This window comes from Mustelus asterias, chromosome 20 (assembly GCF_964213995.1).
Source record: "Mustelus asterias chromosome 20, sMusAst1.hap1.1, whole genome shotgun sequence".
NCBI classification, from domain to species: Eukaryota; Metazoa; Chordata; class Chondrichthyes; order Carcharhiniformes; family Triakidae; genus Mustelus; species Mustelus asterias.
In genome coordinates, this window is record NC_135820.1 from 27,149,625 (window position 1) to 27,175,416 (window position 25,792).

The 25,792-nt window shown below is 44.2% G+C and overlaps 2 protein-coding genes across 4 annotated transcripts in view; both read left to right on the forward strand.

Annotated features, from left to right (window-relative positions):
• The window catches only part of LOC144508453 (acyl-coenzyme A diphosphatase NUDT19-like), a 424,531-nt gene that overhangs the window by 62,081 nt on the left and 336,658 nt on the right, over positions 1-25,792 (forward strand). The gene's annotated exons all lie outside the window — the stretch shown is intronic.
• Positions 1-25,792, forward strand: part of LOC144508449 (engulfment and cell motility protein 2) — a 182,548-nt gene that overhangs the window by 51,755 nt on the left and 105,001 nt on the right. For both annotated transcript variants that reach the window (XM_078236372.1, XM_078236371.1), the window contains exons 2-6: positions 1,232-1,386; positions 9,076-9,116; positions 19,453-19,525; positions 19,981-20,031; positions 24,565-24,734. In XM_078236372.1, coding sequence (XP_078092498.1) covers positions 1,309-1,386; positions 9,076-9,116; positions 19,453-19,525; positions 19,981-20,031; positions 24,565-24,734 — 413 coding nt within the window. In that variant the 5' untranslated portion in view covers positions 1,232-1,308. The remainder of the gene's footprint in view (positions 1-1,231; positions 1,387-9,075; positions 9,117-19,452; positions 19,526-19,980; positions 20,032-24,564; positions 24,735-25,792) is intronic.

Here is a 25,792-nt window from a genome sequence, read left to right on the forward strand (position 1 = left end):
GAAGCTTCTGCCTGCAGGTATATGCATTTAGTGCTGTTTGTTTCCTGCTTGGTGGCACACTGGTTAGCACTGCAAGTCAGTGCCAGGGACCCGGGTTCAACTCTGGTCTTGGGTCATAGAATCCCCACAGTACAGAAGGAGGCCATTTGGCCCATCAAGTCTGTACCAACCACGATCCTATACAGGCCCTATTCTCACAACCCCACGCATTTACCCTGCTAATCCCCCTGACACTCGGGTCAATTTAGCATGGCCAATCAATCGAACCCGCACATCTTTGGACTGTGGGAGGAAATCAGAGCACTCGGAGGAAACCCACGCAGACATGGGGAAAATGTGCAAACTCCACAAAGACAGTGAGCCAAGGTTGGAATTGAACCTGGGACCCTGGTGCTGTGAGGCAGCAGTGCTAACCACTGTACCACCATGCCGCCCCACACTATCTGTGTGGAGTTTGCATGTTCTCCCCGTTTCTTGCGGGTTTCCTCTCCACACTCAGATGTGCGGGTTAGGTTGATAGGCCATGTTAAATTGCCACTTAGTGTCAGGGGGACTAGCGAGGGTAAATACATGGAGCATGGAGTTACAGGGATAGGACCTGGATGGGATTGTTGTTGTGCAGACTTGATGGGCCCTGAGATCAATTGTAGCACTGCCAGAGTTCAGCTAACACTGTAGATGTGAAGATTGTTCTACGTAGCTAAGTTACAATTTTTATTTATTCATTTGTTCAGGGGATGTGGGTGTCGCTGAATAGGCCAGCATTTAAGCATTTATCCCTAATTGCCCTTCAAAAGGTGGTGGTGAGCTGCCACCTTGAACCACTGCACTCCATATGGTGTAGGTGCACCCACAATGCTGTTAGGAAGGGAGTTCCAGGATTTTGATTCTGCAAAAGGGAAGGAACAACGATATATTTCCAAGTCAGTATGGTGAGTGACCTGGGGGGGAACTTGTAGGTGGTGGTATTCCCATGTATGCCCTTGTCCTCCTAGATGGTAGAGGCCATGGGTTTGAAAGGTGGTGTTGAAAGAGCCTTAGTGAGTTCCTGTGATGCATCTTACAGATGGTACACACTGTGATCACTGTGCATCAGTGGTGGTGGGAGTGAAAGTGATGGATGAGGTTCCAGTCAAGTGGACTGCTTTGTCCTGGAATGAACTGTTGCATTACTAATTTAAAAGTATTTGTTTCGAACAGCTTACTAATTTTAAATTGCTCTGCTGCATAGGTTTAACGTCTGATGTATCAAGGCACTGCTCCATTCCGTTGAACTATTTAGAGGGTAGGAGCTGGACTGTTTGACCAATGCCACCCCCATCAGACATTGTGAAGGTGGCGATCGAATGGCCAGGAGCCAATGCCCAGCTGATTGAAATAGACCAGGTGAGTGTCCGTGAGCCTGAAGATCTTGTGATCGCAGCCTGTGCTGAAAATCTGTAATGTTGATATTTGTACAAGGGTACATCCTTAGCCCGATGATTTGCACGATGAAATAATTGGGATTAATCAGATTAGTTATTAAACGGTGATCCACTGGACTGAGAGGACAGAGTAATTGAGTGATAGATGAGGAGGAGCACAGTGCAGAGAGATGAGCAGTGAGTGTTAGATTGAAAGGACAGTGAAGTGTTGGATGGTATTGGGTGCTGAGAAGGGTGAGCATTGGACAGAGTTGTGGCAGGGAGTGAGAAGGCAAACAGAACTTGTGCCTCGAATCAGAGACTGACTTTTTAAAATATTCCTTCATGAACTGGCTAGGCCTAGGCCTGCATGTGTTGCTCATTCCTAATTGTCTTTGAGAAAGTAACTGCTGCAGTCCGTGTATGTAGATACATCCAAAGTGCTGTTAGTAAGGAGTTCCAAGATTTTGATCCAGTGATAGTGAAGGAACAGTGATGTGATACCAAGTCAAGATAGTGTGTGACTTGGAAGACAACTTGCAGATGGTGGTGTTCCCCTACTCTTCTAGGCATCTTCTAGGTGATAGCCATGGCTTTGGAAGATGCTATCAAAGGAGCCTTGGTGCGTTGCTCAGTGCATCTTGTAGATTGTACATACTGCTGCCACTTTGCACCAGTGGTGGAGAGCGTGAATGTTTAAGGTGATGAATTGGGTCCCAATCAAGTGAGTTACTTTGTTCTGGATGGTGCCAAGCATCTTGAGTGTTGTTGGGGCTGCACTCATCCAGGCAAGTGGAGTGCAAGTGGACTTGTGCCTTATGGCTGATGGACAGGCTGTCATGGTTTGCTGAAGCAGTGTGATGCGCAGGGAGATGTAAGGTGCCACGTGACATACTGCATGCTCAGTGGCTGTTGATTCTGCTTGGGAATGGAAATTTGACTCTAGTTTAAAACATGTGTGGAGAGGCAGCTGGTTCTCGGACGTCTCTCATCGCTGCAGGCAACACGTTTGCCAGCTGCTACCTGTTAATAAGATTTATTTTTCATACGTATTGAGCTAAAACTACTTGGTTGGACTTGCATCAGAATATCAGCCCTTCGACAGTAAACTCTTCAAGAGGATACATCAGGTGTCCTGTTCTTGAACAGTGATTGTATGTGGATTTTAAAGGAGGACAGGATCTTGCTAGAAAGGGATGTCCCCTGCATTCCTCCAAATCAAACTTCTTGTGCATCACCCACTTTCTTTGCTGCACCACTGATAGCCATGCTTTCAGCTGCCTAGACTGCAAACACTGCAGCTCCCTCCCAAAACTCTTATGCTTTTCCATTTTCCTCATCCCTCCTTTGAAGACTTCTGAAAACATCCCTCTTTGACCAAGCTTTTGATCACCTGTCCTCATGTTTTATTTTCATGGCGTCAGTTTTTGTCAGATAGCCCTCCTGTGAAATGCCATGGGATGTTTTACTACTTTGTTGCTGGCACTTGTTGTCCAGACACATTATTTAAGTGTGGCCACTAGGGAGGTGGAATGGCTCAATGAGTGGTTTTCCTGCCTCTGAGCCAAAGGCCTTGGGTTCAAGTTCCACTCCAGGACTTGTTGGCTATGAAAGAGCCCAGCCACTTGTGTAGGAAAGTCAGTGTCTATCGGTGCAGGTTACAGCCCAGATAAACAGTGTTAGTGGCAGGAAAGCTGTGAAAAGGCCCCCCCAATTTCCAAAAAAAGCTTACATGAAGGTGATGCGTTGTGTTGAGCTCCTGTCTCATGGGAAAAGGCAAAAAGAGGAACCAATCAGCTTAAAGAGGACAATTTGGCATATATAACATAATTAAAACAATTGGCCGGTGTGTGCGTGTAGAGACAGTTATCCCTCACAGTGCCTCTCGAGACACAAATTTGAGGTGGCTACAGGGACTTTTGTTTACATATTCATTCATGGGATGTGGGAGTCACTGGCAAGGCCACCATTTATTGCCCATCCATAATTGCTCTTGAGAAGATCGTGGGGAGCTGTTGCCCATAAGAAAAATGACCCATGTAAGCTCCACGTTATTATTAGTGTGCGCAGTATTTACCAAGTGGTGCAGCATAGCTGCAGTCCGGGCTCCCTGCAAAACCCCACTTGGGCCAGTTTTCTGCATAAAAGCGTTTGACTCCACGATGTGAAAATAGAACTGTTAAGTAACTTCGAAAATACTTTGTCTCTGGGCTCACCTCCTAGCTATCACCCACTCACCATCTTGTAGCTGCCAATGATGTAACCCAATTACGGGACTGCCTTCAAGTTGCTGCAAGGGGCACCCTTGGGATCAAGATTCAAGATCTCAATCAGTATCTGTACATTTGCGGCTGAGTAGGTCGCTGTGCAGAACAAGGAGGCCACAGATTTGTTTCTCAGTGTGTACTAGGTTAAGTGATTTTTTTTTTGCCAGGCTGTTAGTGGCCTGGGATGGCGTGAATGAAATCAGCCCAAATTTGTGCTCCAGGTTACACTCCAACTATAGATGTTGAATGAAAATGGGATCACAGGTGATAATTTCTCCTTTGTTTCATAAGCGGCACGGTAGCACAGTGGTTAGCACTGCTGCTTCACAGCTCCAGGGACCTGGGTTCGATTCCCGGCTTGGGTCACTGTCTGTGTGGAGTTTGCACATTCTCCTCGTGTCTGCGTGGGTTTCCTCCGGGTGCTCCGGTTTCCTCCCACAGTCCAAAGATGTGCGGGTTAGGTTGATTGGCCATGCTAAAATTGCCCCTTAGTGTCCTGAGATGTGTAGGTTGGAGGGATTAGCGGGTAAATATGTAGGGATATGGGCGTCGGGCCTGGGTGGGATTGTGGTCGGTGCAGACTCGATGGGCCGAATGGCCTCCTTCTGCACTGTAGGGTTTTTTTTTTAAAAAGCCATAAAAGGAATAGGAGCAGGAGTAAGCTATATGGTTCCTTGAGTCTGCCCAACCGTACTTTCCACCCTATCTTAATTACCTTGTCTCTTGAGCTCAGTCTTGAATGTACTCAACATCCTCCATGGTCAGGTAGCTGCTGTCATTCATTGCCTGGACACATCTGTGACGGACAGAAGGGCAACACTTTAGACGGGTAAATGAAATGCCAGAGCATACAAGGCCTCAGATCAAGTGCTGAAAAATGGGATTAGAATGATGACTGGTGCAGACTCAATGGGACTCTGAGTCTATGACCTGCACCTTTGGGACTACTGAAGCTGAGAGGAGGGGAGAACATTGGAAGACAAAAGCAACACCCTCCTAACTTCCATATTATCGACAGGACACTCTAAAACTGAAATTCAATTGCATTCCTTAATTTAATGTAAAAGTGATCATTGAATTTGCTGTATTAATATACACTAACAGGATAGTGGCCTTCAGGGTACTATGTACACTCCTCTGTGGTGAGGTAACAGCACTATGGCTCTCAATAAAGTTGTTTGCCTTCCAGTCTTTCCATAAAGTGGTTCTTATAAGCCTGTTTGCAGCCTGCCCCCTCGACATACTTAGTCAGCTATACTGCAGTCCTGTGTCTCTTTGAGTTGCTTTGAATTCAAAGGCCCTTGTCACACTGTTAGCCAAGATTGAATACCACCACATTGTTCCTTTTCACATTCCATGAAGCATGCAAGTATAATTGGGATGAGGATTATCTCAAACAAAAGTGGCTTGAACAGAATCAGAAGCTCACAGATTTCAGGCGCAGATCTTGATTTCTAGTGACTTGAACATGCTTTCCCATAAAACAAGGGTGTAAGAATATAATTTTATCCTCATGGATTTTGTTTTTAAAAATCAAAATATGTCACAAATGGACGGGAGATGGTGTTTGTTTGGTGCCCCTTTCAATTGCACCAAACTTGTCTCCTCCCAGCAGAATTTAAGTGCCTTACCCTCCCGTCCAACCTCCCCTACTGTACTGCTGCCTTTCCCCACTTGCCTGAAACCTTTTTCCAGCTGGCCAGATTATTGATGATGCTGCCTCTTCCTTAACAAAAAGAAAAGGGGAACTTGGGCTATTTGCCTCATACGGCCCACTCCAACCAGAAATCCATCAATCAGTACTGTATTTTGGACGTCTTGCCTCCAGCTCATTTAATCGCCTGCTTTAAAAAAACATTGAATTATTTCCCTTGAAAGTATTGTCTCTAACTCTAAAACCTCCCTTGATCCTCCAAGGCGCTAATTAATTCTGAGCTGTCGCCTTTCTGGAAGTCTCTTCCGCCTGTCCATCGCACTGAGAGTTAGGAACGGAAGTTTTCTGATGCTCGAGGCTTATACCTACAGATGTTGAGTGCTTTGAACAGTACGAAGTCTCACAACACCAGGTTAAAGTCCAACAGGTTTATTTGGAGTCACGAGTTTTTGGAGCGCTGCTCCTTCCTCAGGTGAGTGGCCCACTCACCTGAGAGTCCCACTCAGGAAGGAGCAGCGCTCCAAAAGCTCGAGGCTCCAAATAAACCTGTTGGAGTTTAATCTGGTGTTGTGAGACTTCTTAGTGTGCCCACCCCAGTCCAACGCCAGCATCTCCACATCATAAGTGTTTTGAAAGAAGTGGTGATGGAGTGGAGAGAGAGAAACTGGGAATTGATCAGCTGTGGTTGATACGAGAGACCTGGAGTATTGGAGACTTGCATTTTGTCGACCTCAAGCTACTACCCATCTCCTGTTTCCATTTATTTCAGTCAGCTAAGGCAACTTTTACTCTAAACTGGGAACTTAGAAATTGCTGGACAATAAAGGACCCAAGTTCAGAGTTTGTCTTCTATTATCCTGATAAATGAGTTGTCGACTAATTATAGCAACCTGTCTCTTAGCAATTCGGCTAAAACAGACTGTGATATGACACAAGGAAAACCCATTGGTGCAAAGCTTTAGGAACCATGGGTAGAATATGTTTGTGGCATTGGGAGTCTTGCCTGTTCTGGATGGAGAACTGCTGAGAGAGAGAGGGGGGGGGGGGGAGAGAGTTTGTAGGCATGGGGCTCTCTTAGTGTCCAAAGATGTGTAGGTTCGGTGGATTAGTAATGGTAAAATGCGTGGGGTTATTGGGATACAGCAGAGAGGAAGGCCTGGGTGCGATACTCTTTTTCGGAGAATTGGTGCAGCCTTGATGGGCTGGATGGCCTCTTTCTGCACTGTAGGGATTCTATAATTCGGGTGGGAAATGTGATGCTGGCAGTAAAATATCTTGGATCTTTCTACTACCCTGAAATGGCCAAAACGTACCTGGTCCTGGACTGTTGGTATTTAAGCACTGCTTTCACTCCAGTCCTGTCCACTGCAGCTTCTGGCGATGGAGGGACCAGAGAGCTGGGAGCTCTCTGAGGTGGGACTTCGCCTTGAGTGAAGAGCAGAAGTCCCACCTTCAGCCAATTTAATGCTTGTTGGAGCATTAAATGGCTATGGGATAGGCAGTATTGACAAGGGTGCATTTTCCGCCAACTCCAATAGAGTTACCCCCACCCCAGCAACCTCCACTTCCCTCCGCACATCTTTGGACTGTGGGAGGAAACCGGAGCACCCGGAGGAAACCCACACAGACTTGGGGAGAATGTGCAAATTCCACACACACATTGACCCAAGCTGGGAATCGAACTCGGGTCCCTGGCATTGTGAGGCAGCAGTGCTAACCCACTGTGCCACTGTGCTGTCCCTAAAAGGGACAACACAGGTGGGTAAGGTGGTCAAGAAGGCATATGGCATGCTTGCCTTCATCGGCTGGGGCAAGTTATGTTTCGGCTGTATAAAACTTCAGTTAGGCCATATTTGGAGTATTGCGTGCAATTTCGGTCGCCACACCACCAGAAAGACATGCTTGCCTTCATCGGCTGGGGCAAGCTATGTTGCAGCTGTATAAAACTTCAGTTAAACCACATTTGGGGTATTGTGTGCAGTTCTGGTCGCCACACTACCAGAAGGATGTGGAAGCTTTGGAGAGAGTGCAAAGAAGGTTCACCAGGATGTTGCCTGATCTCAAGGGCATTGGCTATGAGGAGAGGTTGGATAACTCAGGTTGTTTTCACTGGAAAGACAGAGACCTGATAGAGGTCAACAAAACTAAGAGGTATAGACAGGGTGGATAGTCAGAGGCTTTTTCCCAGGGTGGAAGTGTCAATTTCAAGGTGAGAGGGGGAAGTTTAAGGGAGATGTGTGGGGAAGGTTTTTCAGAGGGTGGTGGGTGCCTGGAACACATTGCCAGAGGAGGTGGTGGAAGCAAGCACACTAGCAACGTTCAAGACGTATCTTGATAGTCACATGAATGGGAGACAGACAGAGGGATAGAAACTGCATACTAGCACAAGCTTGGTGGGCCGAAGGGCCTGTTCCATATTGTTCTTTGTTCATCCAGGAATAAGCAGCCCCACTCGATCGACATGCTAACCATCCAAAATTCACTCCCCACACCACCAATGCTCAGTGACAGCTGCGTGTATCGTTCACAAGATGCGCTGCAGAATGTGGTAAATTTAAGAGGGGGTCAAGGACCAAGTCTACAGATAAGTAATGTTGGGAGGCTTTGGAGGTTGGGGTTGGAAGTGCTTTCGTGGAAGTAGGATGGGTTACAGGCAGAGGGGGACGGGGTATCGAGAAAGAAGGTGGGGGAGTAGCTCTCAGTGGGAGCCTCTCTTCCAACCACCCCACCTTTGGCCTCAAGGTGATAGTTTTACATGTTGTGCACAGCACATGATGACAAGCCCACTTGCAGCAGGATTAATAAGTGGAGGTGGCCTGACCACATTCTTAAGTGGTCATTAATTGGTCACTTAAGGGTCTCAAATAGTGGCTGGGTGGGAACGTCCTCCAAGGGCCTTCCTGCCCAGAACTTCCTGGAGGCAGGAAGGTCGGGGTTTCTGTACGTCACCATTCCACCTAGGTGCTCTGCTCGCCACCAGTGAGAGCAGAAGATTGGGCCCCAAGTCCAAAGTTATCTTTCCCTCCTGAGCACATTCACCAAACATCATGGAGATGAGTGCACTGTGTACACAGAGCAGCAGCTCTCCAGGACCATTAGTAAAGATGAGATGTACCAAAGAGAAACAACTGGAAAGAGAGCAAGGGAAAATGGAAGAACTTGCATTTATATAGCACCTTTCAAGACTAGAGCAATGTGATGGTCATATAATCTGGTTTGAGGTGTTAATCTAGGGATAAATATTGCCCAGGACACTGGCATCAACTCACCTTCTCTTGGAACAGTGTCATTGGATCTTTTGCATCCACCTGACTGATTTTTTTTAAAAAAGGACCTCAGTTTAACGTTTTATCTAAAAGATGGCACTTCCAGCAGCGCAACACTCCCTCAATACTGCACTGGGGTGTCGCCCTTGATTTTTGTGTTTATGTCCTGGAGTGGGACTTGAACCTACTGTTTTCTGACTCCGGTCCCAGCTGGCACAGGTATGTGAGATAGGGAAACATACCAGAGAGAAAGAGACGGCTGAAAATTGAGATCGGGTGGGATCATGTGTCTGTGAGGTGGCAGGAGCTGTAACCCGGCATTTGAAATATTTGGCCACAGGAATCTGTTATAAATAAACCTAATACTCTTGTGGTTTTGAGCTAATGGTGAAATGTTCTTTCAATGTAAATGCCTTAAAGTTTGACCTGATCTGAAATTTTATCTGGTTGATGTGATTGCTAACTCAACTCCTTGTCATTTTCAGAAAAAACCATTGATTGCAATTATCCGGGAGGTCTGTGATGGGTAAGTCCTGTTGTGTCACAACTAAGCATTGCTAAAAGAGGGGTTTGGTGTAGTCGGTGATGCGTTCCGGAAAAAGTTTGGTGGGGGTGGGTGGGGTTATGGCTCAGTCAGTGATGCATTATGATTAGAGTTTGAGTAAGATATAGGATGACTGATTCCTTTTTAATTCAAGGCTCTGCTGCCTAGGCCAGCATTTATTGCCCAGCCCTAATTGCCCTTGAGAAACAATAGTGTTTAAGGGTATGATCTGTCACAATGTGATGAATGCTGATTTTGACAGCTATGAAGCAATTAGTGATGTGATACACAGTAAGCAAGCGTCTGAGAGTTTGTGATTAATGACTGATAAGATGAGCATTGCACACATTTTGGCTGAAAAATCAGTATTTAAAGAATGGATGTTCAGATATGATCCTATTGCCAGTTAATAACAGGCTATTCATCTCATTTGTTGGATCTTGCAGTGCAGAAATTGGCTGCTTCATTTATTTACCAAATAACAGTGACTCTACATCTGTTAGAGTATAAATATATTCTTAATTAAAACTTACTCCAAGTCAATAGCCTTCTTACATATTGTGTAACAGGCATTACCGAGACATTAAATATATAGCACGTAAATTATTTTTAAAAATATGCACTTAACAAACAGTACTCCGGTTTATCTGAGGGGCTTAAATACATCACCGTTTCGAGCTCAGTATATGGGTTGATCAGACTGTGTATCAAATTCCATGTACCTGTTCCAATACCTACTTTTAATTCCTTTCACTGTCTCTCTTGATATTTTGATCCACATGTTCTGGAATTGTGTGATTATGGGGTTCTAGTTTAACATTCTTAAACTTAATTCTTAATCAGGTGATCTGAAGAAGAAGCTTCTATTGTGCCTTATCTTTAGTTTTAACCTGTTCTTTTCCCAAATATCAGTAACTTCCTACTTTGTCAACTTGAACTCATTCTGCCAAGTGAAACTTGTAATTGTTGTCTGCCTTTGACCTACTACGATTCTATGCCAATCTACTGCTTAAAAGAATGGTGGATATTCAGGTGGTGTTCTTTACAGCAAGTTCTGCAATTGTTATCAAGTGGTTAAAATTCTGTAATTAGTGCATCACTTTATGCTGGAATGTCTTTGAATTAGGTTTGATATCTTAAACTGACCACTTAAATTGGGCCCTGCATCTGCAATGATTCATATTTCCTGAGTTAACAGGCAACAGCTAAGGGTAAAGTAGTATCAAAGAAGACTTCAGGACAGTCTCATTTAATACTTTCCTTATAAATCAGTAATTGGATGTGCAGTAATTTTCGGTATCCCTTGTTTTCTCTTGCCTCCCTCCACTTCACTTCTCTTTCTCCTCATCTCCTTCCTCCTCCTCCTCCTACACTCTTCTTCCTCCTTTTTCCTCTACCTTGCTATCCTTTTTTCTCTTTCACCTCTTCCTGTGTTCCACAGGATTTAGGAGCAGGAGTAGGCCATTCGGCCACTTGAGCCTGCTCTGTCATCCAATAAGATAATGGATGATCTGGATGTGGCCTCACTCCACCTTCCTGTCTGCCATCACCCTCCCCAAGCCTTGGCTCCTTTGTCTAATGAGTTCTGAGGGAAAGATTTCTCCCCGTCGCTGTCTTAAAAGAGAGACTTCTTATTCTTAAACTGTCTTGCCCACAAGCGGAAGCATCCTCCCGGTATCTACCATATAAAGTCCCCTCAGGATCTTGTATGTTTCACAGATTCTTCCTCTCCATTGCAATTTATCTCTGAACTGTTGTGTTGAAAGAAAATCGACCAACTGTTTTGTTTCCTCCAATATTTTTGGCATGTGACAGCAAATGGTGCAACCTTATGTTGTGAATAGAATACCACAATACCTTGCCAAGTAGCTTAAAAATCTCTCCAATATGGTTCATTTTCCAAAACAAATTTGATGTCAATGGAAGAATTTGCATCTATGCAGCCCTCAGGGTATTTCACAGTAACTTGCATTTGTATAGAAACTTTTAAACATTCCATGGTACTTCACAGGAGAGTTATCAAACAAAGCACCGAGGCACATGAAGAGATATTGGGACAGAGCACCAAAAGCTTGGTCGAAGAGAGAGGTTTTAAGGCTATTTTAAAAGGAAAAGGGAGATGTGGAGAAGTTTAGGGAGCTAATTCCAGACCCCTCTCTTGGGAAATAAGGAAGGCCAGGTGATAAAAGTGTTAGTGAGGGATCACTTTGGGACCAATGACCATAATTCCATTAGTTTTAACATAGCTATGGAGAATGATAGGTCTGGCCCAAAAGTTAAAATTCTAAATTGGGGCAAGGCCAATTTTGATGGCATCAGGCAGGAACTTTCAAAAGTTAATTGAGGAAGGCAAAGGGATGTCTGGTAAGTGGGATGCTTTCAAAAGTGTGTTAACCAGGGTTCAGGGTAAGCACATTCCTCTTCGACTGAAGGGCAAGGCTGGCAGAAGTAGGGAACCCTGAATGACTTGGGATATTGAGGCCCTGGTCAAGAAGAAGAAGGAGGCACATGACATGCATAGGCAGCTGGGATCAAGTGGATCCCTTGAAGAGTATAGGGGGTGTAGGAGTAGAGTTGAGAGATTCAGGAGGGCAAAAAGGGGACATGAGATTGTTTTGGCAGATAAGGCAAAGGAGAATCCAAAGAGCTTCTACAAATAAATCCAGGCCAAAAGAGAAACTAGGGAGAGAGTAGGGCCTCTTAAGGATCAACAAGGTAATCTATGTGCGGATCCACAAGAGATGGGCGAGATCCTAAATGAATATTGCTCATCAGTATCTGCTGTTGAGGAAAGCATGGATGCTGGGGAACTTGGGGAAACAAATAGTGATGTCTTGAGGAGTGTACATATTACAGAGAAGGAGGTGCTGGAAGTCTTGAAGCGCATCAAAGTAGATAAATCCCCAGGACCTGATGAAGTGTATCCCAGGACACTGTGGGAGGCTAGGGAGGAAATTGCAGGTACCTGAGCAGAGATATTTGAATCATCGATAGTCACAGGTGAGGTGGCTGAAGATTGGAGAGTGACAAATGTTGTGCTTTTGTTTAAGAAGGGCTGCAGGGAAAAGCCTGGGAACTACAGGCCGGTTGGCAAGTTGTTAGAAAGTATTCTGAGAGACAGGATCTACAGGCATTTAGAGATGCAAGGACTGATTAGGGACAGTCCGCATGGCTTTGTGAGTGGAAAATCATTTCTCACAAATTTGATTGAGTTTTTAGAAGGGGTAACCAAGGAGGTAGTTGAGGGCAATGCAGTTGATATCTACATGGACTTTAGCAAGGCCTTTGACAAGGTACCACATGGTAGGTTGTTGCATAAGGTTAAATCTCACGTGATCCAAGTTGAGGTAGCCAAATGGATACAAAATTGGCTTGATGACAGGAGACAGAGGGTGGTTGTAGAAGATTGTTTTTTCAAACTGGAGGCCTGTGACCAGTGGAGTGCCTCAGGAGTCATTCCTGGGAACACTGTTATTTGTCATTTATATTTAATGATTTGGATGAGAATTTAGTAGGCATGGTTAGTAAGTTTGCAGATGACACCAAGATTGGTGGCATAGTGGACAATGAAGAATCTAGGGTTGCAATGGGATCTTGATCAATTAAATGTACTTCAAAGTTTAAAAACAATAGACTTTCTAAATAAAATTATGCTTAAAATCTTTGTGGTTCGACACACCAAGTGTATAACTATGCGAATGGCAAATGGAGTTTAATTTAGATAATGTGAGGTGATGCATTTTGGTCAATTAAACCAGGGCAGGACTTACTCAATTAATGGTAGGGCATTGGACAGAGTTACAGAACAAAGAGATCTAGGGGTACGGGTTCATAGCTCCTTGAAAGTGGAGTCACAGGTGGACAGAATGGTGAAGAAGGCATTGGGCATGCTTGGTTTCATTGGTCAGAACATTGAATACAGGAGTTGGAGTTGTACAAGACATTGGTAAGGCCACACTTGGAATACTGTGTACAATTCTGGTCACCCTATTATAGAAAGGATATTATTAAACTAGAAAGAGTGCAGAAAAGATTTACTAGGATGCTACCGGGACTTGATGGTTTGAGCTATGAGGAGAGGCTGGGTAGACTGGGACACTCTTCTCTGGAGTGTAGGAGGCTGAGGGGTGATCTTATAGAGGTCTAAAATAATGAGGGGCATGGATCAGCTAGATAGTCAGTATCTTTTCCCAAAGGGAGGGGAGTCTAAAACTAGAGGGCATAGGTTTAAGATGAGAGGGGAGAGATACAAAAGGGTCCAGAGGGCAACTTTTTCAGAGGGTGGTGAGTGTCTGGAACAAGCTGCTAGAGTAGTGGTAGAGGTGGGTACAATTTTGTCTTTTTAAAAAAAGCATTTAGACAGTTACATGAGTAAGATGGGTATAGAGGGATATGGGCCAAATGCAATTAGGACTAGCTTAGGGGTTTCAAAAAAAAGGACGGCTTGGACAAGTTGGGCCAAAGGGCCTGTTTCCATGCTGTAAACCTCTATGACTCTGGGACCCAGGCAGCTGGAGAGTGCGTATGGGTGAATGTTGGGTGAGGACCAGCTCCACCTCAGCTGTGGTGCTACTCAAAATGGGACTGTCCAGCTGGGTTTATGGAACAGGCGCTTGGGCGAGATACCAGGGTACCTACCACCTGTGGTGCTGTATCCCATCTAGGAGTGAAGATGAGAAAAATATTGAAAATTGGAAAGATTGCTGGTAGAGGTGGAGGAGGATGAAAGAGAAATTGAGAAGATTCAATCTAATGATGAGTCACAAAAAATAAAATCTATAGAGTTGAGGAAGTGATGGAATCAGGGGAGCAACAAAAGGGATGTAGTAATATTTGCATTCTCTTATTGGGAATTTGTCACAAAATCATTAAAATAATACAGCATAACAGGAGACCACTCAACCTACATCTGTACCTACTCATTGAGGAGCTATCCAATTAGTAATACTTTCCCTAAAGCACTGTTTCCCCTTCAACTATATATGATTACTAATGAAAGCTGTCTCATTATTTTGTGTCTTCTTGACTTAGTTCCAGAACAGTCATTTGTTACTTATTCTGGTTCAGCAGTATTTACGACCCATTTCCTTTCACTAGTAACCCTATGTCCCATTACCGTATGAAAATTAAACCAGCTCGCTGTTGACAGCTGGCTGACTGGTCCATTCGTCCAGCATCTGTTTCTTGAAATTCTCTCCCTAAATCTCTGTACCTCTCTCTCTCTCATTTAAGCTGCTGTATAAAACCTACAACCTGGTCCATGATTTTAGTTGCTTCCTGGTAGCTTCAGTGTTAAATTTTACCTTACTACATTCCTGTGCAGTGCTGTGAAGCGTTTTGCTCAAATAACGGCACTATATAAATGCACGTTGCTGTAACTATTAAAGGTTCTATGCCTGTCAACTCTTCTCCTCCCTCCCTTGAACTTGCCTGATTTTGTATATAATTCAGGAGCTGCTGTGCAAGAGACTGCAAACTGGAAGGAGCCAAGCTGCCTGAGGGCGCAATATTCTCGAGAGCAAATCGTTCAGGGCAAATACAAAAGCAAATTTGTTCCAGTTTGCAATTATAGAGTGAGTGAGTGATTGATGGGAATTGTTATCTGCTGGTTACTCCAGTAATCCCATGGTCATTAACTCCAGAATTAATATTTGTATTTACTTTTTCAGCATAACCTTGACCCCAGCCAGTGTGTGGGAAGTTTGTTTGTCCATGCTGGTGAACATAGTTTTTGCGTCTCTGGGGAAAGGCCCTCTCTCTGTACTGTAGATTGTGCTGTTCCTTGTTGTACTTTCTAATGTTGAGTAAAGGATCAGGAAAGAATATTGGTCCTCGATCTGAAGCTATAAAAACTGGTCACAAAACTACTTGGCAGTCTGGAAGATGGTGGGGGGGTGGGGGTGGGTGGAAGAAGGAGGGCAAATAAATAGCGTAGGCAGGGGTGGGAAGGAAGGGTGAAGCCTTATGTGAAGCATGAGTTGGGAATAATGAAAAATGGGGAGTTGAGGAAGTGATGGTATCAGGGAGCAACAAAAGGGATGTAGTACTTTTTATATTTGCTTTCTCTTATTGGGAATTCGTCATAGAATCATTAAAACAACACAGCATAACAGGAGACCACTCAACCCATGTCTGTACTGGCTCATGGGGGTGCTATCCAATTAATAATACTTTCCTAGCACTTTCCCTATAGCACTCTGTTTCTCCTTCAACTCTGATTACTAATGAATGCTGTCTCATTACATAAAACAAGATTTAAAATAGCATCTTCCTTGGTTGGTTCCATGATCTGCGGTCTAAGGAGGTATTCCAATACATTCCATGACCAATCCTTCAAACTTCTTTTGCTATTTTTTTAATTGTCCCCTACATACAAAGATTAAAGATCCCTATAATTATTACATTGTCTTTGCTACAAACCTCTTTAATTTCTTGATTTAAGGGATGATTGATTATTAGCTACATGTAAATTGCTAATTTGGAGAGCAAACATGATTGGCCGCACAGCCTCCTCCTGTGCTGTAACAATTCTGTCTGTTTTATTGCCACTATAAGCATAGTCCAATGTGATGACTATGTCTGCAGCTCATCAGCCTTTTTAAAAATCACACGCTGTGTATTTGCACACCTGCATTCGTGACCAGCCTTGCACAGCCTGACATTTACCATTTTGATTCCTCCTACTTGTGAACTAATCACTCTGGTACTCTTCGCCTCTCCTAATTATCTACCCACCTGGCTTCTCCTCCTAATATTTCATCTTAATGTTGCCCCCGTCCACCGCTGCATCCATTCACCCTCACCAACTTAGTTTACAACACTGTTCACAGCACAAACTTATCTTTTTGTGAAGACCTGGATCTCTGTTCTGTTGGGGTGCAATCTTCCAGCCTTGAACAGATCCCTGCTACCATACAATAGATCCCAGTGCCCAGGAATTTGATACCCTACTTCCCTAACCATTTTTCCAGCCTTCTGTCAACTTGTTCCATCCTGCTTGTTTCTATGTTCATTAACATGTTGCACAGAGATTATTGCCTCCCATCTTTGTTTCTAAAATTCTCTCACTCGGGGACCTCCATCCTTTCCTTCCTGTCACTGATTCTCACGGGAAACCACAACTTTTCATTCCCACCACCCCTAAACCAATGTTCTGCACTCTGCGACATCCTTTACCCTGGCAATGCAAGGAATGCCTTTCTATCCCCCAATGACCATTGGGACCAGTGGCACAGTGGTTAGCACTGCTGCCTCACAGCACTGGGGACCCAGGTTCAATTCCAGCCTTGGGTCACTGTCTGCGTGGAGTTTACAAGTTCTCCCCGTGTCTGCGTGGGTTTCTTCCGGGTGCCCAGTCCAAAGATGTGCAGGTTAGGTTCATTGGCCGTGCTAAATTGACCCAAGTGTCAGGGGGATTAGCAGGGTAAATATGTGGGGTTATGGGAATAGGGCCTAGATGGGGTTGTGGTCAGTGCAGACTCGAATGGCCTCCTTCTGTACTGTAGGGATTCTATGACCACTGCATATCTACTTACTGCATACATGGGTAGCCAGGACACAGAGGGCCCACTCAACTGATTCCTGAAATGAGAAGTCCTATGAGCAAAGGTTGGACAAGTTGGGCCTATATCCATCAGAGTTTAGAAGAATAAGAGGGGATCTTGTTGAAACATATGAGGGGAACTGAAAGTGTGGATGCCAAAACCACCACCCCCACACCACGAGGAAACATGCTGGTGCGCCATTGAAATCTCTATTCACATCTGGGTGAAGAGCTGGAAAATTCTAACCTGGGGTTACCCATTTAAGACAGATGAGAAGAATTTTTTTTTGAACGCTGAGAGTCTGTGGAACTCTCTACCCCAGAGCGGTGGAGCCAACAGTCAATGAATGATTTTAAGGCTGAGTTACATAGATTCTTGCCTGATGAGGGGGTAGGAGGGAAAGTGGAGTTGAGGCCTCAATCTGATCAGCCATGATCTTATTGGTTGGAGGAGCAGGTGTGAGGGGCCAAATTACCCACCTACTTCTCCTAATTTGTTTGTTCATATGTTATCAACCATGCTAAACTTGTTCTTGGTGTTTGCAGCAATGGCAGCAACAACATGCCGTCATGTAGCTCCTTTCATGTAATGTAATTGGTCAAAAGTAGACTCTCGAAGGAAATATTATTGAAGGCCATAAGCTTGGACATAGGTGTGTGTTTAAAAGGAGAGGAGAATAGAGAGGCTGAGAGATTTTGTGGAGAATTCAATGCCTCGGAGCTGAAGGTATGTTGGTACCACTAGGATAAATGGAGAGGGGAGGCACATGACCTCTGAGACTGAGGGGGCTTTATAGGGCTGACATAGATTAGAAATAGTGACGATCAAGGATGTGAAGAGCATTGAGAATTTCCAGTTGGTACCTTTACCTTTAAGGGACTAGGCGCTAATGTTGTGTGCAGGAAGTGTCCTTTGTGTGATGGGACGGAGATAGTATGGGGCCGGACAGTCGGTTTGGGATCAAAAGGGATATAAAGGTTGCAGACGCTCTCTGGTTTGGGCCTTGTGTGGTGACTAGGGTGGGGTATGAAATTAGGCTTGATATCTGATATTGCTAGTTGTATGATGTGGGTGGTTGAAGCTGTCCAGATCCCACAGGGGAAGGTCCGTTATGATAATTGTGCTCTGTGATTAGCTGCCTTACTGTTAGCTGGATGAGGCAGGAATGTTTTTCCTTAGAGTATTGATTGTTTCCTTTATGGAAGCACAGGTATGGGACTGGAGAGTTTGGTAATGTATCTGAGCCCCACAGAAATAGAGAAGTTAAGGTATATGCGGGGTGGGGAGGGCAGAGCAAGGCACTCTAATTAGGTAATAAGCTGGGCAGGGTGATGCTCCCTTTGTCCACTTGTGCACTTTGACCCCCATCCCCTGGGGAAGAAGCCAGCCATTCTTCTCAGTCCTGATTACTTTTCAATTCATCCACTTGTGTGAATTGGAGCATGGACTATTGTGATGCATGCCATAGCCGAATTGCTGCCATCACTCAGTGTCCCATGCTTATACCTGAAGAATGAGGGCATTGGGCAACTGTGGATCTGCCTCTCAAAATGAATCAGTGTCTTCAGAGGGGAGGATAAAATATTGAAAATTACTATCTGCGGTATCGTTCCCAGTGTCAGTAACTGTATTTTGGCTGGTTTGTATTAGTCCAGTATTGTACATGTAGAGACTGCCCACACGTGGTGTTTTTTTTTTCACATCCACATACAGAAAAAAATGTCTACATAAGAGCTATAAGTAGAACTGTGCTTGTGAATGAGGCTGTTTACAAAAAGACACAGACTGATCTCTATCCAAGATTGCTGATATAGAGTAATTGTCATTATAGGGGAAGCAGTGATGTAGTGGTATTGTGACTGCATTAGTAATCCAGAGACCTGGGACCGAATCTGGGTTCGGATCCCACCATGGTAGATGGTGAAATTTTGAATGCAATAAAAATCTGGAATTAAAAGTCTAACGATGACCATAAAACCATTGTTGATTTTTGGAAATTCCCATCTGGTTCATTCATGTCCTTTAGGGAAGGAAATATGCAGTCCTTACCTTGTCTGGCCTACACGTGACTCCAGATCCACACCAATATGGTTGACTCTTCAATGCCCTTGGATGGGTATCTCCAGAGCTTGAATCTGAGCCTCTGGAATACTGGTCCAATGATATTAGCTGTGTTTGATGTTGATAGGATTGTGTGTTAACACTAGGCTCTAGCTATGGAAGAGTATGCCATGCCCTCTGTAGCTATGGAAGAGAGTGTCAGCTATGGAACAGTGTGTTGGTGCCCTGTGGTGTGTCAGCATCGGGCAGTGACCAAACGCTGCAGTGATGGAGGAAAAAAGTTGAACTAGTGTGGAGGGTAGAAAAGGACTGAGCAATCACAGGAATATATTTCAGATAACCTGTAATACTGGCTATCATGTAGATGTTAGAGACTCATAAAATGTTTATTTTGTCCCTGTTTAATTTCTGCTTTGAGTGCCCCCCACACATTTTTATTGGGTACGAGAATCCTGAGGGACTGAATGGCCTACTCCGATTCCTGTGTTCCTAATTGTTAATGGCAAACTGGTGATTTACAATTACTGATAAGTTTGTGTCCGTGATTGATGACATACTGATTAGATGTTACTTGTAATTGCAGTTACAAGTAACTAATTCTTGTCAATTTCTGTTTAATGTGTCAGATCACCAGCTAGTGCGGCTCAAAGTTTATCAATACTGTGCTGCACTTGGAAGTTTTGTGATGTAGTTTGTCTTGTTTTGCTTTCTAGGTGGTCCTTACCGAATCCAGAACACTACACTCTACGCTATGCTGATGGGACCCAGCTATACATCACAGAAAAGGTCAGCTACCTGGCTCCTGAAGCCTTTAAATCTCCACAATACCGAGCATTTAATCTCCATCAGTAATTAAGTAACATTCATTGCATCCATAATAGATAAGAAAGGCCAATCTTACATTATCCATCCAGAAATATCCAGCTATTCCATTGTAGCATCTGAAGTTATGCCAGGTCTTTGCCTCCACTATCTGTGCACATCAGCATCCATCCTGTTTCAGAGCCAACCCTTAAACTCATTAAAGCTCACTGTTTGTGGGCCTTGCACTTAATTTCCTTAAAGCTCTGCTCAAACGCTCAACTTCATTGCCCACACACCCTACACCCAACTTCTGTGAAACAAACAAAGTCAATTAATTGCTGTTCTCCTTTTTGAATTCATGATTTTCCATTTTTCTTCCACCTCCCCTCCCCCACCCCCTCCCCCACTCTGGCCCCTCTTTCTGTAACCCTCTCTAGACTCGTAACGAGATTAAAAATGGGACCATACTGCGGCTGGCCATCTCCCCCGTGAGTATTCATATATTTTGCGCATCTTTCAAAAGTACAGACTACAAAAGGGGGTATATTTGGATCTCGTGGCCCTGGTGGAATGGGTTATCCCCAAATGGACTCTAAACTGAGCTGCAGGTCCTATTTAAATGGGACCAGTGAGCTCCAGCTGCTTGATGAATTGAATTGATTTAATATTGTCACATGCTTTGGGATACAGTGAAAAGTATCATTTCTTGCGAGTTGTTTCAGACAAAACATACTGTTCAAAGGGGAAAAGGAAAGGATAGGGTGCAGAATATAGTGTTGCAGTTACCGATAGGGTGAAGAGAAAGGTCAGCTTAATATGTGATAGGACCATTTCAAAAGTCTGATTGCAGCAGGGAAGAAGCTGTTCCTGAGTGAATTGGTACGTGACTTCAGACTTTTGTATCTTTTTCCCAACGGAAGAAGGTGGAAGAGAGAATGTCCAGGGTGCGTGCGGTCCTTGATTATGCTGGCTGCTTTCCCGAGGCAGTGGGGAAGTGTAGATGGAATCGATGGATGGGAGGATGGTTTGCATAATGGACTGGGCTACAATCACAACCCTTTGTATTTTCTTGCGGTCTTGGTCAGAGCAGGAGCCATACCAAGCTGTGATGCAACCGGAAAGAATGCTTTCTATGGTGCATCTGTAGACATTGGTGAAGTCATGGCAGACATGCCAAATTTCCTTAGCCTTCTGAAAAAGTAGAGATGTTGGTGAGCTTTCTTAACTATCGTGTCGGCGTGATGGGACCAGGACAGATTGTTGGCAATCTAAACACCTAAAAACTTGAAGCTGTCTACCAATCTCCATGTAGACAGGGACATGTCCTCCACTACGCTTTCTGAAGTCGATGGTAGTTCACCAGTGAGGTGGATTTGAGTTTTGGGCTATTGTGTCACTGTTGGCGACCCTCAAGTCAATGTTTTTAAAATAAGGTTTGTTCGTGACTAGAGATAGTATTGAGAAATTAAAATCAACTCTTTGCTTATTTTGCTAATTTAAATTCGGGCGAAAATTTCCTGATTGTCAGTCTAACCTGGTGTGTGTGACTGAATGGACTTCTGGTGAAGACTGGCGTCTTCTCAAGGTCCTCCAAGATCAATGAACAACTTCAGTGTCATTGCTTGTGCTGCACCGATGAATCAAGTTACAACAGCTAGAAGACTGCAAAGATTGTTACTCATTGAGTGACACTACTGGATGGTGTGCCTGGGAGGACAACAGTTTATATTTAATAACACCTTCAGTGTAATAACATAACCCAAGGAGTGTTACAAAGCAAACTTGACACTGAGCCACATTAGGGCAGATGGTCAAAAGCTGGGTCAATGCAATAAGAGGGTTTTATGGAGTGGCTCAAAGGTGGGAAGGAAGTTTGGGGAGGGAATTCCAGAGCTTGGGGTCCAGGCAACTGAAGACATGGCCACCAATGCTGGGTTTAAAATTGTGGATTCTTGAGGGCAGAGTTTGAGGAGCGCAGATATCCTGGCGGATTCTAGATCTGGAGGAGATGGGAAGGGGCAAAATCATGGAGGGATTTGAGAACAAAGATAAGTATTTTGAAATTCAGACATTGCCGAACCAGGAATCAATGTCGGTCAGTAAGACTTGGTGTGAGCTGTGAATTACTTCAGGTTTATAGAGGGTAGTTCATGGGACACCAATTCGGAATACATTGGTATGGTTACGTCGAGAGACAAGAGATAACAAAGGCATAAAGGAAGGGTTCAGCAGATGAGACAGAGATGGAGTCTAGCAGTATTACAGAGGTAGAAGTAGAAGGGTGGCATGGTTTCACAATGGTTAGCATTGCTGCCTCAGTGCCAGGGGCCCAGGGTCGATGTCTGTGTGGAGTCTGCACGTTCTCCCTGTGTCTGCATTGTTTTCCTCCAGGTGCTCTGGTTTCTTCCCACAGTCTGAAAGATGTACTGGTTAGGTGCTAAATTCTCCCTCCGTGTACATGAACAGGCGCCGGAGTGTGGTGACTAGGGAATTTTCACAGTAACTTCATTACAGTGTTAATGTAAGCCTACTTGTGACACTAATAAATAAACTAAAAAAACTGTATGAATCATAAAAACCCTACAGTGCAGAAAGAGGCCATCTGGCCCATTTGAGTCTGCACCGACCACAATCCCACCCAGGCCCTACCCCCAAATCCCTACACATTTACCCACTAATCCCTCTAACCTACGCATCTCAGGGCACTAAGGGGCAAATTTAGCATGGCCAATCAACCTAACCTGCACATCTTTGAACTAGGCAGTCTTCGTGCTGGCATGAGTATGTGGCTGAAAATTCATTTCCATGTCACCTATAACACCAAGATTTTGTTTCAGCCTCAGTTACCTGGGAGTAGGATGTAGTCAATAGGCAGAGGACAGAGTTTATAGCAGGACCAGGAGTAATGGCTTTGGCCTTATCATCTTTGGCTCAATTGGTAGCACTCAGGATTTGAGCAAGGAAATTTAGGCTGACACCCCAGTGCAATAGTAAAAACAATGTACTGGAAATTGCTGGAAAAAAAGCTCAGCCAGTCTAGCAGTATTTGTAGAGCGAGAAACAGAGTTCACTCTTCCAATCTAAAGAAGAGTTATATTGGATTTAAAACATTAACTGTTTCTCTCTCATTAGTTGCCAAACTGGCTGAGACTTTCCAGCAAATTCTGTTTTCATTTCAGATCTCCAGCACTTGCAGTATTTTGTTTTTATTTAATCCAGTGCAGTTCTGAGGAAGTGCTTCATTGCTGGAGGCGTGGTCTTTCAGTTCAGACATTAAACCAAGGCCCTGTCTACCTTCTCAGGTGGACATGAGAAGATCGCATGTCAATATTTCAAAGAAGAATAGGGATGTGTCCTCCGGTGTCCTGACTGATATGATCACCTTGCTGTTTGTAGGAAATTGCTGCTGCGTTTCCCACATTGCAACAGTGACTAATCTGCATTGGTTCTAAAGCACATTGGAGCCCCTGTTCAGGGAAGACACTATAAATGCATTTTTAAAATATCTTAATATTTCTGCTTATCCAGTATTGGGCATCAGATAAGAATTCTGACAATGTAGAGTCAGTGAAGGGATCCAGAGAAGTGATGAGGTGGAGCAGGATGTCATCAGCGTCTATTTGGAAAATAGTGTTTTCGAATAATGTTCCTAAGCAAAAGGAGCAGAATTAGGCCATTCGGCCCATCGAGCCCACTCCGCCATTCGATTATGGCTGATAAGCTCCTCATCCCCATTTTCCTGCCTTCTCCCCATAACCCTTCAACCCGTTACCAATTAAAAATCTGTTTAACTCTTCAAATTTGCGCGCACTCCCGTCATTCACTGCACTTGAGTGTAGTGAATTCTACAGATTCACAACCTTTTGAGAGAAAGTAGTTTCTCCTCAACTCTGTTTGAAATATGCTACCCCTTATCCTTAGACTATGACCTCTCGTCCTAGAATGCCCCACAAAAGGAAGCATCTGCTCTACATCTACTTTATCATCTTACATACCTCAATTTAATCTCCCCTCATTCTTCTAAATTCCAGTCGCCGTCCCATTCTTCTGATCAAAATGCATGACCTCGCACTTATCCATGTTAAACTCCATCTGCCACATTTTGTCCCACTCTCCTAATCTATCTATATCCATTTGTAAGGTTCTTATTCCCTCACTGCAACTTACTGTCCCGGCTATTTTTGTGTCATCTGCAAATTTGGCTATAGAGCTTTCTATCTCTGTATCCAAGCCATTAATATGTTGAGATTGTAAATAGCTGGGGTCCAAGTGGGGCACCCCACTAGTTACTACTTGCCATCCAGAAAAAAACTCATTTATCCCGACTCTGTTTTCTGTCCAACAGCCAGTCACCTATCCAAGCTAATAAATTACCCCTATCAATGTGCAAAAGGTAGATCCAAAAAAATAGGAGAGATCCTTGGGGGACACTAGCAGTATAGCTGCAGGAGTGGGAAGCGAAGTCATTGAGTGATACTCTGGCCACAATTAGATAGATGAGAATGAAACTAGGCAAGTGTGATCCCATCCAGCTGGATGACAAGGGAGAGCTGTTGGAGGAGGATGGTGTGGTTGTGTCAAAGAGTGCAGATGGATCAAGAAGGACGAGGTTGCAAAATCCGTAGCGGAATTGGATGTGATTGTGATTATCACTCCACGTAATATGACAGCTTGTAGACACTCTGTTCGGACTTAAAGAGGTACCAGACTTCTGCTGCCCATGGGGTTGTAATCTTGTAGGAGTCAACTGGAAAGGAGGAACCAAAGTAATCTACTTTCTCAGAGACTGAACTGGCAGAGACCTGAATGCCAGTCATCTGTGTGGCCTCTTGTCAGGCTGCAGTCTGTAACAGTGGGGAGGCTTAAAGGGGAGGAGGAGAGAGTGCGACAATTGAATGAATGAATTCCTGTGGTATTATGTGTCAGACACTTAATTGATTTTTAAATTGATAATTCATTCAGTTGTAGAAGAGCCATTTCTTATGGGATCTGTATCTTTAACCTCCAAATCTTGTTCTCAGACTCGAGCTGCCCGGCAGCTTTTAGAAAGGATCCAGTCTTCGGGCCTGGACTCACGGCTTGATGCATTGAAGGAACTGGCCAAACTCTCTGCTGATGCCACCTTTGCCACCGAGTTTATCAACATGGAAGGCATCTTCATCCTTACATTACTAGTGGAAAGTGGAACAAAGTTAGTGTTCTAAATTTAAAATTTTTAAAATTCTTCCAATGATTGCAAAGGTCAATATTTTGACTTCTGTGGAGAAGTTGTGATTGTTCATCTTAGAGTGGAGAACGTTAAGGGGAGATTTAATATAAGGATTTTGATAGAATACATAAGACCGAACTATTTCCACAGAGGAGGGTTAATAACTACAGGACACACATTGAAGGTAATTGACAAAATAAGCAGAGTGGAGATAATGCCACAAGTTGTTATGATCTCAAGAGCATTGCCTGATAGGGCAGTGGAAACATATTCAGCAGTAAGTTTCCAAAAAGGGAATTGAAGAAATATTTGAAAGGAAATTTTGCAGAGCCATGGCCAAAGTGCAGGGAAGTGGAACTAACCAGAATAATTCTTCAATGTAAAATGTGTTCAGAAACATCCCAAGCACTTTGGAAACCACATTTACCACTTCCTACACCACGGGTTCAATGCCTCAAGGTTATCTTTGCAAATGTTGCTAAATGCAAATCTGTTTAGTGGACAATCTTTGCTGCCCACCAAAGGCCAACTTGATGATGGAATCCTCGATTGCAACCAAACCAGCTTGTGCCACTGAGTCACTTGCCCAATTATACAATGGCTCACGCTGGGGAAATAGCCACTGGTGGCCTTGACAACTGGACTCCAAGAGTGGGTTGCCCTCCTTCAGCTGCTACCTGTAACTCGCCCTCTGTTCATGATCAAATTTGTGAAGACCATCCAAAGTGTGTACCTCTGAACTGATTCCTACTTCTGAGGGAATGTTGAATGCTGAAGTGAGCCTCACATGTTCAAGCCACAAGCTTGTTCCTCCTCCTGCTTTCTCTGAAAAGGAAAACCAAGCAGCAGCACAGCATAAAGATCTGACTGCAGTCATTAATAGCCCCCAGCACAATTACCTAATCTGTGGTCTTCCTGATCCATCCCCTGTATGATTACCAATTCATGGTCTCTATGATGGCCTTCTCATATTGGTTGAGGAGCTAAATGCTACCATCAGTACTCCCACTCAACTGTGTGTTTAAGATCAATGCCCTCTT